The following is a 20,682-nucleotide window of genomic DNA, read 5'->3' as shown; positions in this document are numbered from 1 at the left end:
TAAAATTTACTTAAAATGAGCATAATTATATAGCTCAAACCATAACCATATGATCTTATATACAACTAAGACACAATAATGGCATTCATTTATGAATGAAGCACATTAATTGAGACTTGATACCTATTCCAAAATTTCAGACAAGTCAAATAAGGCTAGGCAGTGAAGCAGTAGCCACACAACCCACAACAAGAGGCTGATCAACACCCAGCTACGCAGTGCAATTTTCTTCTTTATTAATATAGAAGGAAATCTCTTACCAAAAAACAATATAGAAGGAAATCTTATCAAAATAGTAATAAGAGTTAAAAAAGGAGAAGCCATGGCGCGTGTACCAAACTATTTCTTATTTACTTCTTAAGATTAATAGGGTTAAAAATAAGATTATTTATATAAAAATAAGATAAAAACAGGACAGTGTTAATCATCCGTAGATTATTCAACGCATCTCAGGTTCATTGAAAGTACAACCCAACAGCAACGACACAAACAGCTTAGATATAAGTCATATAACCAAGCTACTTTGCATATACAACATTTCTCTCTTATTATTAAAAAAGAAAAAGCGATTGAGTAATTCCAAAGAATCCAATTCCTCTCTGAATTTGAGTGAATTCTAATTCGATGCTCATTTTTCCTAGGAATCAAAAATCTATATCTTTATCACTTCCTAGCTTTCATGGCCGATCATTTTCACCTCTTTCTCAGGTTCAACTATTATTATTTAAAGTGCTTCACCTTTCTTTCTTATTTCTTTTTTTTTTTCTTGATTGCTATTGTTTTTTTTTTGTTTGTTTGGTATGGTGCAGTTTGTTAGCTTTTGATCGGATCCAGTGGATGGTTTCTTGCAGTGATAAGTGGGAACTGATTCGTGGGGTTTCTTAGCAGGTAATTATTCTTAATAAATAATGTTTTTTAATTTTGATTCGGATTTAGTTGGTAAGAAACGTGGGAAATCGATGGGTCCTAATCTTCTTTTTGGATTGATTTTCTTTCTTCTTATTGCTGGGAAAGTTATGTAGAGCTCAGAAACATAAATTTTGAAATGGGTTTTTAGTTTTGGTTCTGAATGGCCAACTATCGGTTTTGGGTGGTGAGGAAACAATGGTGAAAAAACAGAGGAATTTGTATTGCATATTATGATTTATACTGTAGTAGTTCATTGTGTGCGAGCTGTTCATACTCAAATCATTATAAATGAGCTAGCTTTCATACTCAAGTCATTGTAAACGAGCTGTTCATGTTTCCTCAGCAGCTTAACCGAAGTGGAAAATTTATTTGCTTAGCTCTTTGCAATCTTTGTTGATTATATGGCTTTTAATCGATTGTTTCTTTACTCTTGGTTAGATTCATGTCCTGTGATTATTCAACCACTAGCAGTAATATTGTAATGCAATCAGTTGATGAGGACAATAAGAAGAAGAATTTGAAGCGTTCAAGATCAATTACTTGCGACATGCCTGTGACTGACTCCAATTTTTCACAAAGTCTTGATGACTGTATTCTTTTCCCAGTTGAGGAGATTGTGCAATACCCATTGCCTGGATATGTTGCTCCAACTTCAATCAGTTTCAGTTCGGATGATAGTATTGTAACGTTTTTGTTTAGTCCTGATCACACTTTGAATAGGAAGGTATTTGCTTTTGATCTCAAAGCTTGCAAGCAAGAATTGTTTTTCAGTCCTCCTGATGGTGGACTTGATGAGAGCAATATATCACCAGAAGAAAAGTTGAGGAGAGAGAGGTTGAGGGAGCGCGGATTGGGAGTAACACGGTATGAATGGGTGAAGGCAAGCTTAAAAAAGAAAACAATCATGGTGCCATTGCCAGCTGGGGTTTGTTCCTTAATCTCTTAGAGCAATTGAAAATCTTTATTTACGCATACATGTACATCTTTATATTTTACATTTGAGTTCTCCATTACTTACTAAACCCATTAAATTGAAATGATTCTCTTCCCACTGATATATGGTCCTTGCTTTATGGACAGATTTATCTCCAGGATCTTTCCTATTCAAAAGCAGAGCTCAAGCTTCCAAGCACATCATGTTCACCAATTATTGATCCGCATCTATCCCCATGCAGTACAATGCTTGCTTATGTAAGGGACTGTGAGTTGCATGTTCTTGATTTGATATCCAATGAATCAAAACAGTTAACATATGGCGCCAGAGGAAACTTTTTGGTAAGTTTCCTTTACCAGGAACTGTAGGTCTGGACTATATACCCTGCAATATATAGGATGGTTACTACAGGGAGCAAACATTTAGTGCTATAGTGTTCTCTGCTGTTTGGAAAATATAATGTCTATTCATTTGATTTTAAATGCTCAATTTTTTTGCTTTCAGTTCTGGTAGATTAAGATGGTTGAATTTCTGACCTTTGGTACTCTTGATTGATATGACTCTGGTCTTTTGTGTATTGCAGACTCATGGCCTTGCTGAATATATAGCCCAGGTGAGAAATTCATCCAATAACCTCCTTTCATTTATCATAAAAAATAGGCCTCTTTGGCTTGCTTTTTGGAAGTAATTCCTGCTTTTGAGCACTAAATATAAAACACTTGTCTGCTTTCAAAAGCAAGAAGCAATCTCAAATTATATTAAAATGATGCTTTATTAATTTCTTAGGGGGTTCAGTTAAATTTATTCTTAGATTTAGGAATTTTATTGATTGCAGGAAGAAATGGATCGCAAGAATGGATACTGGTGGTCCCTAGACAGCAGATTCATTGCGTTCACACAAGTTGATTCTTCTGAGATACCTCTTTTCAGGATCATGCATCAAGGTAAAAGCTCTGTTGGTTTAGAAGCTCAGGAAGATCATCCTTATCCCTTTGCGGGAACATCAAATGTCAAAGTTCGCCTTGGAGTAGTTTCTTCTGCTGGAGGTCCTATTAATTGGATGGATCTTCTCTGTGGGGGAACAGATCCAGACAGTGAGGAGGAATATCTGGCAAGAGTAAATTGGATGCATGGAAATATTTTAATAGCTCAGGTTTTGAACAGGTACCACAGCAAACTAAAGATCCTTAAGTTTGATATCAAAACTGGGAAGAGAAAAGTTATATTGGTCGAAGAACAAGGCACGTGGGTTACCTTACATGACTGCTTCACACCTCTAGACAGAGGAGTAAACAAATTTTCTGGGGGATTTATCTGGGCAAGTGAGAAAACAGGATTCAAACATCTTTATCTGCATGATTCCAATGGGACATGCTTAGGACCTATCACTGAAGGAGACTGGATGGTTGAGCAAATTGCTGGTGTAAATGAAGCTGCTGGACTTGTTTATTTTACCGGAACCTTGGACGGGCCTTTAGAATCACACCTTTATTGCAGTAAACTATTTACAGATGGAAGCCAACCATTGCAAGCTCCTGAGAGGTTGACTCGTGGCAAGGGAAAGCACGTGGTTGTGCTTGATCATCATATGAGGAATTTTGTTGATATCCATGATTCCCTTGATTCTCCCCCCAAAGTTTTGCTCTGCTCCTTGCACGATGGAAGCTTAATTATGCCTCTGTATGAGCAGTCATTTACAATTCCAAGATTCAAAAGCCTTCAACTTGAGCCACCAGAGTTGGTCCATTTACGGGCTAATGATGGGACGACATTGTATGGGGCTGTATATAAGCCTGATGAAACAAGATATGGACCTCCGCCTTACAAAACATTGATCAGCGTGTATGGTGGACCAAGCGTACAGCTTGTGTCTGATTCTTGGATAAATACAGTTGACATGAGAGCACAGTATCTAAGAAGCAAAGGCATCTTAGTATGGAAGGTCAGTATTCTTTCATGTAACTACTTTAACCATTCCCTGATTTTTTTTATTTCCTATATATCAAGGGTCACTGTTTTGATAAACGTTTTCATGTTTACAACTTTACAGTTAGATAACAGAGGAACTGCTCGACGTGGACTGAAGTTTGAAGGCTCATTAAAATACAATGTTGGTTGTATTGATGCTGATGATCAACTGACTGGAGCTGAGTGGCTTATAGAAAGAGGGCTGGCAGATGCAGGTCACATTGGATTGTACGGTTGGAGCTATGGTGGATATCTCTCAGCTATGACTTTGGCCAAGTTTCCTGATGTGTTCCGGTGTGCAGTGTCCGGTGCCCCTGTTACATCGTGGGACGGGTACGACACATTCTATACTGAGAAATACATGGGATTGCCCTCTGAGAATGAAGAAGGTTATGAGTGTAGCTCGGTGATGCACCATGTGCACAAGATGAAAGGAAGGTTGTTACTTGTGCATGGCATGATTGATGAGAATGTGCATTTCAGGCATACTGCCAGGCTTGTCAATGCACTTGTTGCAGCTGGAAAGCCTTACGAGTTATTAATTTTCCCGGATGAACGTCACATGCCACGCCGGCATAGGGACCGGATTTACATGGAAGAGAGAATTTGGGACTTCATAGAAAGAAGTTTGTGAAATATTCAACCCTTTGTTTATTATATCTTTGTTGTTCAAATAATCTTGTTGTTGGTGACTTGACACGGTCATACGGGGGGATATAAATTCCATGTGAAGCCACTTGTTTATCTCGTTCTTTTTCTCATTTTGAGTTAAAATTTTATTCCTTTTGTTCGAATTTTTATTTCATTTGTTCAAACTGTTATTTGTGACAACGACAATACGAGCTAGCAAAGAATAATTTTAGAACTGTACTTCTGAACCTCATTCATTAATCTCATTATGTGCAGGTCGAGTTTATTTATTTCATCAATTAATACATTACTTACCGCATTATGTAATTTACTAATTTGGTCCCTTTGAAGTTTGAAAGTTTAACATTATTTCGTTTCTTTCAGATTTCAAAAATCAGAAAGCTACCCCTCAAAAGAAGAATTCACCACTTCCCTTTTTTTCTTTGCTTGGGCACTTTTTATTCTTTACATGCCCTTTTCATGTATATGCTTTTCTCAAAAAACAGTCCAAACCAAAAAGTTGGGATGTATTACATAGTAAATTTGATTATATAAAGACTTTGTTATTTGTTAGTATTAGGATTTAGGACTGAAACATTTTACATTTTTTCTTTATTTGATAATCAGCTGAAGCCAGAACACCTCCACATCAGTTAGTCCAATGAAATGCTGTGATATGATAAAAACTTGCATGTGATTACAGATCACTAGTCGTTGAATATTATTCTTTCTGACATGGCAATGAGCCATTGGTTCGTTTGATGTGTTGTGCGTAGAATTTGTTTTGGTAAATAATCTTGGAGGTCAAGTAATTTAATAATTTAATATTAATACTTTTGAAAAAAGCGCGCTGCTTCCCAGTCGACCAGCACGTCCTCTTCCATCACTATCAGGTTTAACAGCGTTAATGCAATCGAAAACGGCAAAAGTTGCCTGCGTCTCCGTACATATTGGGCATTACCACGTGTCATCTCAAAGCAACAAAATTAATGTTCGTTTTTTTTTTCCCTTAACAAAAAGAGTCTAGAGACTTCTAATTTAATAAAAAGAATGCATAAATTCAATTTAGACATATAATTATATAAGCTATTTCAACGGGATCTATAAACTTTAAAATATTTCAAATATACACCCGATCTATTATTTAAATTGAAAAATGAATTTTTGTCCATTGATTCGTTGAGAGATCAGTTAAATGACAGTTTGGCTTATGCTGACTGGGATTACTTGACGACGTGACGCTATCTCAGCAAACATTTCTTGCCGAATGAGCGACACGGGCCCACAATTTAATAATAATAGAGAAAGTGAAAGTTTGTGGGCCCGTGTCAGAGGTTAGGTGGACCCGTGTCGCTCATTTCCCGCCAAATGAGCGATACAGGTCCACCTAACCCCTAACACGGGTCCACAAACTCATCATCTCTTTCTCGCTTGTTGAATACAAGTGAGATATTTATATTCGAATTTGGGGAAAAACGTGATGTTTTTTGGAGACTAAATGGTCAGGAGAGCGTTCGACGAGCAGGAAGGAGGTGATGAGTGTGTGGGCCCGTGTCAAGTGGACATGTGTTGCTCATTTGGCGGGAAATGTATGCTGAGTTGAGGCCACGTCGCCAATTAATCCCCGTTAGCAAAAGTCAAGCTGACATTTAACTGATCTCTCAATAAATTGATAGACGAAATTTTATTTTTCAATTTACATAATAAATTAGGTGTATATTTGAAATATTTGAAAGTTCATGAACCCCGTTGAAATAGCATATATAGTTATGTATCTAAATTGAATTTATGCCTAAAAAAATAATCTCTCATGGCCAAAAAATAAAAAGAATAATCTCATAATTTCATATTTATATATCAAATTATGTGTTAGAACGTGTATGAGGTCTTGAAGGGATTAGATATAAATTAATTAAATATTCTCACATTATTTAGATTCAAATTTAGTACATAAATTTGAGATCTTTATTAGTACTTTTAATAAATAATATATTAGTATTTTATTTGATCTTTCATATCTAGGTAACTTTTATTACGCTATATGCTATAGAAAAGAATGTAATATATTTATTACATTTTTATATTTAGTAAAATTTGATTCTTGAGAACTATCTTGGGTCATTTGATTTTTATTTTTACGTTCAAAATAAATTTAAGAATATTGAAAATAAGAAGGGAGCAATTAAATGTTATGAAAATTTCTTTAAATAAAGGGAGATATGAGAATTGTTGGGGTAAATATAAGTTCCATTTGGGGTGTGTGCTTCACCTTTTCAATCATAGTATTAATCTTTTATTTTTTTGGTTTTATTGAAACAAGTCGAATTTTGTAGACCTATCTATAATTCTATATAAGTGAATTGTACCTTTGTTAGAGAAATTCTATATAAAATTATTAATTGAGTTGGTCGAGATAATTTTATTTAACCTATTTTGTTACCATTCTTCACCAGTCACCACAACGGCACAAACTAGGGAGAGCAAAATTTTCGACCTCCAAGAATCCCTGCAGGGACTTGTACCGATTAAGCGAGTCTGGTGATATTATCCTCGTTCTTGATCCACCTCGTATACATGTCTAATAAAAAAGTTATATTATATAATTATATTTTATTTTTTTATTTTAATTTTCATTGTTTTTAAAATTTAATAATGTTATTTTTATAATTTAATATTGTTGTAATGTAATATGATAAATTTTAATATACTTTATTTATATAATATTATATATTTATATTAATTTAATATATTATTAATAAAAAATTTTAAAAAAATAATAAAACTCCAATGGAGACTCGAATACCCAACTGGTAGGTCTGATATTCACAAACCGACCCGCTGCCATTCCTATTTGTCATTATCATTTAAATTTCAATTAAGTTGATATTTTTGGGAGACATGCATTTACTAAGACATTTCCCAATGCACTTCACCCGGTTCCAAATTAGTCGTAACGTCCGTTTGGAACATCAACCACGTTATTTATCCGCTAAACTTCCGTCACACGTAAAACAGAAAATCCGTCACACGTCATCGAGTCAAACAGTATTCATACCACTCTCAGATGCTCGCATTTTCATTACTCTCAGTCTCAGTCTCTCATGCTCACTCCTCTCTCTCTTGCTCTCTCTAACAGTGAATTTTCTCGGGAAAGAAAAACATCGAGAAAATTTTGGATTCTCGGGAAATATCTGGGAGCATTAGCCGTAAAAAGAAACTCAGATGTAAATGACGACCGAAATTTCAAGTTTCTCTATCGATCGTCGTCTCACCTGAATTTCGCTTCTCCCATTTTTAGCTTTTTTATGTAAGGATATGTATTTTGCTCTTTTCTTCTTTTTCTTTAAAATTAAATTCCTGCAGAATATTTCTGATTTAATCTATTTGCTTTACTGAGAAAATGTGGATGAAATAACTGAATTTCTGCCCTAATATGAGAGCCTGTCTCTCTTCCAATTAATTTTTCCTTTTGATTAAAATTTTAGTCTGATTGTTTTATTGAGGGTTTTAGCCTGATTGTTCGGTTGCTGAATTTTTAAGACCTGGCTTTTATCTGCATTTCTTATATATATCATTATAGCCTTTATAGGTATAATTTTTTGTTTTTTGAGAAAGAAAAGAAAAAAAAAATGATTGATTTAAGGGTTTTAGTATCTCATTCCAGAGATTATGTAAGAATACTGGGGTCATTAGGCTTCTATTTTATTTTCTTAATCCCTTAAAATTTGATTGGAAATTTTTTTTCATTTTGTAGGTTGGTTGGATTCAAGCTTGCAGGGAAGGTAATTTCGTTTCATAGCAATCCAAGTAGTGACATAAATTCTAGACGTAATGCTAAAACTCCAGGAACCAATAGTCTGACAAAAAGATTGAAGACTTGAAGAGGAAGAAGATTGTTATATTTGCATCAGGCTTCGATTGTTGTGGGAGTTTAAAGCTGTAATTTGATTTGAGCTACAAAGAATTAGATTTGGAGGATCAACAATGTCTATTGCCAGTGTAGCTCTTAGTCCTGTGTATGAAGAATCTTTGAGCTTTCCCAGTAATTTCACTGGCCTATATGGTCCATCCTCCGGTGACTCAATTTTGATATACCTCAGTGTTGGTGGGTCCGTGATTCCCATGTGTGTGACAGAGTCGGATTCAATTTCTTCAGTGAAGCTGAGAATCCAGGCCTCCAAAGGGTTTTTTGTGAAGAAACAGAAGCTGGTTTTTGAAGGAAGAGAATTGGCTAGGAACAATTCGTGTGTCCGGGACTATGGGGTAACTGATGGGAACCTATTGCATTTAGTACTAAGGCTTTCAGATCTCCAAGCTATTGCTGTTAGGACTGTATGTGGCAAGAAGTTTGAGTTCCATGTTGAGAGGAGTAGAAATGTGGGTTATGTGAAGTGGCAGATTGCCAAGAAAGGGAAAGGCTGTGTTGATCTCAAAGATCAAGAACTGATATGTGATGGTGAGGAACTTGAAGATCAGAGACTCATTAATGATATCTGCAAAAGTAATGATGCTGTGATTCACTTGTTGGTTAGGAAATCTGCTAAAGTTAGGGCTAAACCTATAGAGAAGGACTTTGTAGTGTCTATTGAGGCATTAAATTTGAATGAGAAGAAGACTGCTTTAGTGAGAGAATCTGTGAGATGTGAGATTGTAGACAGGAAGCCATTGCGAACAGAATTCCTTTTGGAACCTCTAATTGTAAATTCAAAGATAGAATTGTCATCAGGGATCAAACAGCTAATTTACTCTGCTTCTGATGGGTTAGAGAGAGGCAATGAGCCAGTGCGGTCTTCAGAGGGTTCTGGAGGAGCTTATTTCATGCAAGACTCATCTGGTGTGAAGTATGTTTGTGTCTTTAAGCCCATTGATGAGGAGCCCATGGCGATGAATAACCCTCGGGGATTGCCATTGTCACTGGATGGCGAAGGTTTGAAGAAGGGTACACGGGTGGGAGAAGGGGCACTGAGGGAAGTAGCAGCTTTCATTTTGGATCATCCAAGGAGTGGGCCTCGTACATTTTATAGCGAGGAGAATGGCTTTGCTGGGGTTCCCCCAACAGTTATGGTCAAGTGCTTGCACAGAGGATTTAATCATCCAGAAGGTTATGAGGATGCTCCCAAAAATGTGAAGATTGGGTCACTGCAGATGTTCATGAAGAATAATGGCAGTTGTGAGGATATGGGTCCTCGTGCTTTCCCAGTGCATGAGGTACACAAAATTTCTGTGTTGGACATAAGGTTGGCAAACGCAGATAGGCATGCTGGAAACATATTGGTCAGCAGAGAGGGTGAAGAAGGTCAAATTGTGCTTATTCCGATTGATCATGGCTACTGCTTGCCTGAAAATGTAAGTGTCCAATTCTTCTTCTATTGATTCCTACTTAGAGTAGGAGATATTGTTCTCGATCCCATTTCATATTGTTTGAATGGTTCATTCCTCTCTTAGAGCAAACAGAAAACCTCTTTTGTAGTTAGCATTTGAACCTTCTATTATTAGAATTTTGAGCCGAGCATTTATGTCTCTTGCTTCCTTTCAATGTTTAAATGCAGTTTGAAGATTGCACATTTGACTGGCTTTACTGGCCTCAAGCTCACCAGCCTTATTCGCCTGATACACTTGACTACATCAAAGCACTAGATGCTGAACAAGACATTGAACTTTTGAAGTTTCATGGATGGGACCTATCACCTGAGTGTGCCCGTACCCTCCGCATTTCCACCATGCTTCTGAAGAAAGGTGCAGAGAGAGGACTCACTCCCTTTTCAATTGGAAGCATCATGTGCAGGGAGACCTTGAAGAAGGAATCTGTCATTGAGCAGATTATTCAGGAAGCACATGAAGCTGAACTCCCAGGAACAAGTGAGGCTGCTTTTTTCGAATCTGTGTCATCAATCCTGGATCGACGCCTTGATGAGCTTCACTGATAAGAGTATATACTGAATGCTAGGCATAATGCCTATGTTCATATGTTACTACTGTATATGCATGGATGAGACAGCCCTTCATCCATCTCTTATGGACTGCAGGTTCTCTTTACTGTTGTTTCGATGCTGGATCTTTGTCTCTACTGCCTAAATAACTTTTTCATTGACTCAGCGTTCATACATTTGAGACCCCCCTCCCGGCCTCTCTTTCCACTGTCATTTTGAAATATCTTGAAAAGGAAAATTACTAAGTGCATGTATTTTTCTTAAACTTGTGTAGTAGTACTTTGAGTTCGAGAAATAATATTGATATAGTAATACATATATAATACATACTTAATTGTACAATTTACTTGGGTTTCTTTTCTTGTTTTGGTTTTATGCTGATGCTATGCTGTGTGCTCTTATGTACTAGTAATCAAATGCACTCATGAAGCCATCTATGGCTCTTTTTCCTACAAGGAAGATGAGTTAAATTAGTGATAGCACCACAATGTCTCAGAAAGACTGTTTTGATTGAAAGACTGAATATTTTTAAGGACAGAGAGAAAGAAACTCTGGTCTGGAATGGGTGTGGAGTGACTGATCCAAATTGATGCTGGCAACAAAAATGAACATGAAAATCAATTTGCCCACTCCATGTGGAAACTCATATTTAGAATCCATGCATCATTGACATCAATTTAAGTTAGGAACATCCTTTTGGGATGAGCCATGTGAGAAGTTGGTGTTGGTGGCTCAGAAAAAGATAAATGTCCAAAACCTCATCAACTTGACTGGACAACTCCACAGCTGGATGGCTGGCCATGCTTCTTGGTTCCTTTCAACCTTTGGAAGGTGGCCATCACTGCCTAACTATCATTTATAGGAGGGCCAATAACACAAGCACTTTGCTTGTCCCAAACATAATGACAAAATATACATGCACCATATTATTCACAAAGCCGCTAACTTTATGCAAATTGTATACTCCGACAAATTGACTTTCATGGTGGGTTTCCTGATCGAAGGGTGATTACAACATGACGTGGTTCGTCACTTCTCATTTTCTTTTTCCAATTTTTTTGAGAAGGGAAATGAGAGCAAATTTCTGACTACACCTTATGCATGATTACTAGTGGCAGCAGTGGTTGGCCATGTTATGGGTTAGGCGTAATAAAAAACAATTCATCTTTTATACAATTGCTGTATAATATATAGTCAAATTTGATAATGAAAAGTCTATAATTAATGATGAAAAATTGAACTCGTCAATGTAAGTACGAAAAAACAATTGCATATCATAGAGAATATATGACAGAAGTTTTCTTAAATAAGAAAAGGAAAAACCTTGTCTGTGAAATTGTGGCCTAAAATTTCATAGCTCTACTTTTCTTTGCGAAACCACCACTCACTTGTAGGAAGCTCCCAATATAACTTTTCTTTCAACCTCACGAGTCACGGCCCACCGACACAACACATCAAATCAAATTTAAAGTCACAAATTAAAAGTGGACACGACCACTGACCACAAGATCCAAGTTACCAAAAAGTCAGTCAAGTATGAAAATGACATCACTGTTCTCACTCCACTCCTCATGTTACATTGTTTTTTTTTTGTTTTTGACCACTGGCACAGTGGCACATAGTTACATTGTTAAATCAAATCCTTTAGCCTGTTGTATAAACTAATAAAAGTCATACCAATACCATAATTGAATTAAATGCACAAAAAAAAGGGAGAGCAAAGACAATGCGACTTATTCTTATATAAATGTCAAAAAATATAAAAAAAATAGAAAGACTAAATTAGTTACCAAAAAAAAAAAAAAAGAGAACCTTCACCTATTTATACGGATTTGGGCCAATCAAAGTAGACTGTTAATTTAGACCTGTAGCCCAGCCAAGAATGCCACCCCAGTAGATGGTAACCATGAGGACCCATATATAAACTCTGCAACCGTGAACTTACTGGCCTCCACGGTGGACGTTATGACCCGGTATCCGGGCCATTTCACCCGTTGGCCCACTGCCCCACCCGGCCCATAATTCATGTACTCACCGTAGTATAGAGTATCGAGGGCAAAAGTGGTATTCCACTCTAGCCATCCACGTGGCTGTATATGATCACCCATATACGACAACATGTACACAACCCTCGAGTACAATTTCCACGGACGGCCAAGATACGTCGGGAAGCTACCCTTTACTGGGTAAAGATCCGAAGTGGGGAGGATCCGGCAAGCGTGGATCGAAATACCCGTATTCTGATTCGGGTCCTTTCGGTTTTGGGCCGTGATGGTGTTTTTCTGGAAGGCCATGGGCTTGCGGGCGTAGATGCTGCAGTTTTGGAATACGACGGCGGCGTTGCCGAAGATGAAGTCGACGGTTCCGTAGATGTCGGTTTCGCGGATGAACTGGCGGTTGGAGTGGACGTAGAAGGTGTCTTGGTATCCGATAATGTTGCAGTGGTAGATGACAGCGTGGTCGGCTCCGACCCGGAGAGCTACGGCTTGGTGCCTTCCCGGCCCGGCGTAATTCTCAAACGTTATGTCCCGGGCTATAAAACCCGCCCCAGTTGCCGCTGTGGACCAACCAAACCAACAACAAACGATAAATAATAAAATTCATAAATCATAGTTATTTATTACTATGAATAGCATAGGCACTTACACAGAGTTTACTGTTTAATTACCAATAAGAAATATATGACAATGAAATACACAATTTTCCACTCACCCACCCACCTCCAATAATGTGACTCTGTTTGGTTTGCATTCACAAAGTTTGGTACAATGTTGTTATCCAATTAATGTCTATTCATGTTCAAGCAGGAAATGGTAATTTAAAATGATGGGTTCGAGCTAGGAATGAGAACATTCCACTAGGAAGCTAGAAGTTACTTTTGGAATAAAATGGTAATCCCAATAGTGTATGTCATATAAAAAGATTAAATAATAAAAAATCTATCCTCTCAAAAAAATATTGCGATGTAGAGTTTTTGATCTTGTAAAGGTGTAATTTGAGAAGGGTAGGAGTTTATGAGGTCAGACAAACATCACCGAGTTGCATGACAGTAAACTAAAGTAGTATAGAAAACTAAAGTAGTATAGAAAAGCAGCTGGCCACGTGCAAGTTGTAACTGATTTCATGCATGGTTATGACTTATGACCCACAGGCCACAGCTTTTGGTCAAGATCAAGAAAGAAACAAATTTCATTGAATGATTAGTCAATTACAAAGTAAAAGACGACGGTGGAGGGATTTAGGAAATTACCGAAGGATGCAGTGTGGAATGTGGTGAGGTTTTGAGAAACGCTTTTCCCACCTGTAATTACGGTTTTGCCCTTACCCTCTCCAATAAACATCAAGTTTGTTTTCTTCCTTCCCACCTTCAAATTATCCTCTTCGTACCTGCATAAATCATCATCGAATCAAAATCAAAATCAATTTCACTTTTCTCTTTACAAATTTTTTTTATTTTTAAAACAGCTGTTAATTTAACTGCATCACCATATATGCATGCCAGCAAAGAATAAATTGACCACACATGTCACTATATCTCACATAATTACATGCAAAGCAAACTCCATCAAGTTTGTACAGTACATATATATACTGGTAAAGCTAGAAAGCAACGTGTGTAACAGTGTATGTATAATCCAAGCAACCTGTCATTTCTTGCACCGACAACAACCTCTCACAATTTTTTCATATCATAACCCAGATAATTTAAAAATTCAAAGTTCCATTAATGGGCACAAAAAGATGGCATCATTATCACTTAATTAAGCTTAAAGGCTCATTCAAAAGGGGCATTTTTGTAAAGTAAAGCGTCTATTAATTAATTAATTAATTAAGTTAGGATCCAGGAATAATAAACACATTCACATGATTATAGTTGCATGATAAAGGCAAAAGTCAATGCACCAAACACTACACAAAAGGAATTACAAAAAGCTTAGGAAATCTTTTCACGGAAATAATGGCAACACAACCACCATCGTATACTGTATACCCACGGATATAATTTCTTTTCTACCAAAAATATACAAATATTTAATCAAAAGAAAATGTTGAGCGAAAAAGACCAACTTTATAAGTGAATGAATGAATGAATGAATTTACCTTCCTGCCCTGACGAGAATAATGGTGCGGCGAGTACTGTGCTCAGGCGCTTTTTTAATCGCCTCGGCGATTGTCTTATACGTCCCATTTCCGTCTTTGGAGACGATTATATCGGCCTGTATCGACGACATTGGCGTAGACAGCAGCTTCCTATCCCTCCTACTCAACCATCTCGGAAAATCCCGCGAGACATCGGCATTCTCTCCCATAATATCTTCCTCCATCGTCATCAATCTCCTCCGATTCTGTATCGGCACCCCCGAGAAATCGTTGCTATCCGACGCCGAAAAAAGCGCCAGGCAGTTACTGACAAGCTCCGACAAGTCCTTCAGCTTCTGGCTCATCTCATCTTTAATCGTCCCACTCACGTCCGACAGCCCCTCTCCGCAAGTGTCCTGGTTCGTGAGTGCCGCGCTCAGCCACGTCAGCACGTCCTGGGTGGACCCGCCCTGCTGTCTGGACAGTCCGGGAGCGTTGGGCGCGACGGTGGATAGAGAGCGCGTGAGCGCGTCGATGGAGTCGTCGAGGAGCTCCATACAGTCGTCATACGCGCTCCGCGCGCGTGGATCCATGTGGAGGTAGGAGATTGTGGAGGATTGGTAGAAGGCTCTGTTGAGGTGCTGCAGGGTCATGTTAAAGGAAATGTGGACGAGGTCCTGCTCCGACGCGTTGAGCGAGCCCGGGAAGTCGAGGAGCGAGTCGACGCAGAGAGAACGGAAGCGAGTCTTGGCGCAGGTGTTGGAGATGGCCTGGGTGGGCTTGCGGTGGAGCCCGGGGGAGTTGGATTGGACGGAGGTCTTGGATCGGAGGGCGATGAGGAGGCCGGCGGAGACGGCGGCGGCGATGATGAGAGAGACGGAGACGACGGAGAGGAGGATGAGCTTCTTGTTGCGGCGAGGGGGAGGCGGTGCGTTTTGGAGAGGAATCGGGTCAGTGAGGTGGTGCCTGGAGGAGCCTCCCCGGTCGGAGGGTTTGAGTCTGCCGTAGAACATTTTCGATATCTAGCTTTTGCCGGGTTGGTCGGGTCTGAGCAGTAGTAGTAGTAGTAGTAGTAGTGGTGGTGGTGCTACTAAAAGTGCAAACTGTACGGAAATTAGATGGACTTAATTAGCTAGCTAGAATGGCAAGGCCAGCTGAGAGATATGAAGGTGGACTACTCTCAAGTCTCAACTCTGTGGGGTTTAAAGATAGAGTGAGGCTAGCTGTATATATATTACTTAATTATTAATTAATAAATAATATTAGCATTTATAAATTTATAATTGAGAAGAAGAAGAGAAACAAGTGTATACGATGGAGGAGAGAGAGAGAGAGAGAGAGAGAGAGAGAGAGAGAGAGAGAGAGAGAGAGAGGTTGGTGTAAGGTCTATATCCAAGGCATTAGCTGGCCGCTACTTCCAACACTCCCTCCACTGAGTCACAGGTCACACCCCAAAGAGGCAAAGCCTCAAATGGGTTTCTAATTTCTACTTCTCTCTTCTTAATTCTTTTTTTATATTCATTACATATTTATTTTGATGTAATTTTTTTTTTGTTTTGTAGAAATTTGGATGTAATTTTTAATACATTGACAAGTAGGAGAGATCAGAACATGTCCTACAAAACAACGAACAAGGGTGACATCAGAATCTCATTTAAAGTTGAGTGTCATGTTATTCCCTTAGCTCTTAAGCTAAGTGCTGATCCTTTTTTTTATCTTTGTGGTCTTGCTTAGTTTTTGGGTATGGATTAGTGGATTGGAAATTGTTTTTTTAACTAATTAATTAATCATTAGAGAGCTTTAATTTCAACCAAAACGATGGATCACCTTTCTGGTATACATTTTCAGTTTGGCTTAATCTCAGATATAAGGCCGATTTTTCCTAAATTTTGTCCACGTATGTTATAGTTAAAGGCGGCTATCTAGCTAGTTTGATTCGAAGTGTATAGCAGCAGGCAGAGTTTTGGTCAAGGTCCCCACTTTTGTAGCATGTATTCATCAATGTGTACAAAGGAGTAGGGGGTTGTAGTTAATTTTGTATGGTTATTTTAATATTAGATGTTGTAGCAGTACAGGAATATTAAATTTTGACCTTATATAAACAAGTGTAATTAATAGAATGATAAGGACTCAAGTACTAATTAAGTAATAGTAGCTAGCATTGAAAAAAGAATACCCAAATTAATGAAAAATAAAGTCAGTAAATCAGTAATATGAAAAAGTGAATCAACCAAAATTCATACCATAAAATTTTCCTATATATAGAAGTGTTTACTTAAGTTATTAAATTTTGAGAAAATACATTTAATATATGGGTGGATGTCACATACCAATGAAATCAATAACTGAGTTGAGTGAATTTAGTCTTTAAATCCATTATTTTACTTCTCCTTCAAGTTAAGTGTTACATACCTTATTTGGTATCATTTTCATAAATATCGATCAAAGACTTTGTGATGGATGATAAGAAAATGAGTATGAATTATTTAATTATGAGAGGTAAAATGTCTGATTTCTTTCTATATCTAAATAAAAAATAAAAATTGTATGTAAAATAAATAATAATAAAATTAAAGTGAAAAAGAAGTATATGGCCGGTGTCCTGTCTAAAGATATAGAGCTATTGAGTATCACAATGGCTTTCCCATTTTCCTATTGAGCGATCTATTTTCAACGGTATTCAGACCTAAATCAAAGTGTGAATGATTTGTTAGTTTGGTAACATATGCATTAAAGGCTTTCCAAATGACCTAATGGCTAATTTGGTGTAAAAGGGTTGCGACATTATGATCTGGATGCAATAACAATAACATATCTATCTTATTACATAGTGACATTAATAGATCGATGTGATGTCTGCACAATATATATAACTTAATCATCTTCTATATACTTTCCACCTATTTCATGATAATAACAATATGAATAGGACTGACGATGATTATAATATATATATATATATATATATATATAATTTGAGTACTTTTCATAAGCCAAAACACAAGAAAGGAAGGAAGAAAGAAAGGAAGAAATGAGAGATAGATGCTTACAAGTTAAAACCTTATCTCTATCTCTATCGATCCAAACCTTCTCGATCGCAACTTGTCTGCAACCCAAAGAGTCCAAAAGTTGGAGACCACCTACCACCTACACACTAGTACTTATGGTTAAATATATTTATATAGAAATTGTACTAGAGACTAATACTAGTGTTCAGCCGCGCGTTTAGGGTTTCTCACTCGGTCCATTTTTTAATTAGGGTTAATTGCCTCCCCTCCTAACTAATTAATATATATGGTGATTACCATACATATTAGGTCAGAATTTCTTAGGCAGGAGAATATATATGGATCCGGTTTACTTTGATCCGAACCAGTACAAGCCCAAAGTCCTATTAATGGAATTAACAGATATATAAAAAAGAGCAATGCTTAAGTACTCAGATTTGAGTACCAACCTTGTACAGAGTTAAAATGGTGGACCCTATCATTAGCTGATTTGATTGGCCATGAGCACAAAATTTGTACTCAATTCGATCTGAATACCTAAGCATTATCCTATAAAAAAATCAAGTTCGAATGCATTTACGATATCCTGCCAATATTTAAATGGCATAACCCACCCTACCTTCCGAATTCATGAAAATAGAAATAAAGTTGGCCCTTGTATCATAAATTAATTTAGATAGTATAATAATGCATTAATTATGAACAGTTCATTATAACTTAGCCAAAAAAGTCCAAGCTAGGATATTTAATAATTAATTAAATAGGGTAAGTACTTGGTATCTAATTAAAAAGGCCAAGTATATGGGAATTAATTTCAAGATGTTATGGCACATTAATTTATACATGAATAATTCATTTTTACTATTTCAATTTTTTTGGTTACAGAAAGAGGCCGTCAGAAGGGTGGAGAGATTCAAACGCTAACGTTAGGTGTTGGGCTCTTCAAACGCTAACCTTATGTTTTGGGATAACAGTTCGCTACTACTAGAATTATAAACTCCATAAACTAGGTCTTTTTTTTTTTTTATTATCAAAATAAAGTAGGCCTTTATGCTCTCTTTTGTGGAAAGCAATATATATATATATATATATATATGATGCCTTGAATTTAAGTTCCGATTGGAATAATAGTGAATGTTAAATTAAAAAAAATGAAAAACTGTCAAAAAATAAATTCATGTTTCATATAATAGAATCTAATAGTTAAGAATCACCTAAGAACTGGAGTGTTTGGTAAATTATAGTAAAAAAGGAAAGAAGGCAATGAACAAATAAAATATTTTTTCTTTGGTATATTTTAAAAATGTTTAGAATAAAGGAAAACGATTCCATGTGCGACTATATTGTTATAGAGGATCCCAAAAAAACGCGTTGTCCATTTCACTAAGGAAAAGTGGTTTTATAAAGTACCTAAAAAAAAAAAACAAATAAAAAAAATGCAAGCAAATGAATATTGGTAGCTTAGAGGGAGAAAAAAAGAAGTAATTTTGATAAAATTTAATAATCAAACAGACAATTGGGTGTTTTTATAAAAAGAAAAATAATAAGTACCCTATAAACTAAATTCCATAATTCCAAATAGAAGCTTAATGTGGGGAGCTTGTGGAAATATTCAGTTTACACTTTACAGGCAAAAGAAAGAGGACACAAAAGGTGATTGATTACCAGATGAGGAAGGCAAACCCGTCCTAACTGGACGCTGGTCCTGAAGAAAAAGCAATTCCGGGTTCTTAAGAGTCATGTGATCATAATTAATATATATATATATATAATAAACTTAGTCCAATTATTTCGACAAAAAGAAGTCAAATTTTAATTTTAATTTTTATTGTAATGTGCAAAACCTTCAAATCATTAAAAACGGTTGTGAGCTAAAACTAAAAGGAAAAGGTTGGACAATTTTTTTTTCTGGTCAGTGGTCACAAAAAGGTTGGACAATTAAGGTAGTCTAACCTATGTGTTCTTTCTCTTTTTTAAAGAGAGAAAAAAAAAAAAAGTATAAATTTGTAAAGACTAAAGAGCAAACAAAGAATGGCTATGAGTGAAGGCTGACGACAGATCACGGTCAGCGTGTGTGCAAAATGTGATCAGATAATTAAAGATGGGCCCAACAGTGAGAATTCACCGACAAAACAAAAAATTAAAATAAAAAATGCAATTCAAGTTCAATGTATTTTAGTATTACATCATGAGTCATTACTTTGACTTGTTTTTTTGTGTGTATTTCCGTTTAACGCTTGAATTTGTTGTGTTGTTGCAATTTGCATGGTGCAGACTTAATTGTAGAGCAAATCCCTCCATGAACAACACGACAGACGGTATAAGAAAACGACGACATCGGACTTCTAACCCACTAACTATGTCAATAATATACCACCAGTACCCCTGTGTTGTATACTTGTACGTTTTTATAGTACGTAAAGTAGTAAAGTCTATAATGAATTAGAACTAGGTTAATACATTAGAATTAGGTATATAAATTAAAATTAGGTTAAGTTCAAAGTTCAAAGTTCAACGCTTAACCAAATAAACTAGCCACGTATTCAAAAGTTTGTGTGTTTAGGAATGACAATTGACAAGGCTTGTTCTCCTACTGACAACCATGCATGCTAATTGTAAGAGAATTTTTAGAAAGTAGAAATAAAGGGAAAAAAAAAAGTGAAGGCATTTAAAAAGCAAAACAGAATATAATTATATGGCATACAGCATACTATATTACTATATATAGTTTTTAAGATAAGGAATAAGGAGATCTACACAGGACTATGAATAAAAGTCTACAGTTTAGCTTATGTGAGAACGCTACTCCTTTCAATGCAATCATTTTAAAAAGTGATAATCATAGTCTACATATACGAGCAAATTACACAAAAATACCTTAAATATACTCTCCAATTTAACTTAGTACCTCAAGTTCAAAAAATTACATATTAGTACCTCAACTTTTATTTCGCGACAATCACATACCTCCATTAGCTTTTCCGTCTGAAAGACCGTTAATTGTCTACGTGACACACTGACGTGGCTTTAAAAAATTCCACATAAATAAAAAAATAATAAACAAATCAATAAACTTTTAAAAATGAAATAATTATAAAAACAAAATTAAAAAATCAATAATTTAATTTAAAAAAAAAAAAACAAACAACAAATCAATCAAAACCATGAAAAAAATCAACAAAAATCATCAAAATAAGTTAACACAAATCAACCCAAAATCCAT

At 36.4% G+C, this 20,682-nt stretch overlaps 3 protein-coding genes across 3 annotated transcripts; 2 read left to right on the top strand and 1 right to left on the bottom strand.

Moving 5' to 3' along the window:
- The first annotated feature begins 513 nt into the window (after positions 1-513).
- LOC147289254 (prolyl oligopeptidase family protein) lies at positions 514-4,736 on the top strand. The gene is made up of 7 exons (XM_086238029.1): positions 514-708; positions 810-888; positions 1,348-1,834; positions 1,990-2,184; positions 2,427-2,456; positions 2,679-3,785; positions 3,894-4,736. The coding sequence occupies exons 3-7, from the start codon at positions 1,352-1,354 to the stop codon at positions 4,443-4,445; spliced, it is 2,367 nt and encodes a 788-aa protein (XP_086094155.1). The 5' UTR covers positions 514-708; positions 810-888; positions 1,348-1,351; the 3' UTR covers positions 4,446-4,736.
- Positions 4,737-7,549: 2,813 nt separating this feature from the next.
- On the top strand, positions 7,550-10,748 carry LOC147289253 (phosphatidylinositol 4-kinase gamma-like protein). Its single transcript, XM_086236973.1, has 3 exons — positions 7,550-7,748; positions 8,196-9,787; positions 9,991-10,748. Exons 2-3 carry the CDS (start codon positions 8,426-8,428, stop codon positions 10,363-10,365), a joined length of 1,737 nt encoding a protein of 578 aa, XP_086093099.1. The 5' UTR covers positions 7,550-7,748; positions 8,196-8,425; the 3' UTR covers positions 10,366-10,748.
- A 1,335-nt stretch (positions 10,749-12,083) lies between these two features.
- LOC147289252 (putative pectinesterase/pectinesterase inhibitor 34) lies at positions 12,084-15,678 on the bottom strand. The gene is made up of 3 exons (XM_086235310.1): positions 14,473-15,678; positions 13,622-13,758; positions 12,084-12,928 (listed from the first exon to the last, which is right to left on the bottom strand). Exons 1-3 carry the CDS (start codon positions 15,462-15,464, stop codon positions 12,231-12,233), a joined length of 1,827 nt encoding a protein of 608 aa, XP_086091436.1. The 5' UTR covers positions 15,465-15,678; the 3' UTR covers positions 12,084-12,230.
- Between the last annotated feature and the right edge of the window lie 5,004 nt (positions 15,679-20,682).

This window comes from Dryas octopetala, chromosome 3 (assembly GCF_963921425.1).
Source record: "Dryas octopetala chromosome 3, drDryOcto1.1, whole genome shotgun sequence".
Classification (NCBI taxonomy): Eukaryota; Viridiplantae; Streptophyta; class Magnoliopsida; order Rosales; family Rosaceae; genus Dryas; species Dryas octopetala.
Note: the sequence above shows the minus strand (reverse complement) of the source record. Positions and strands in the feature narration are given on the sequence as shown.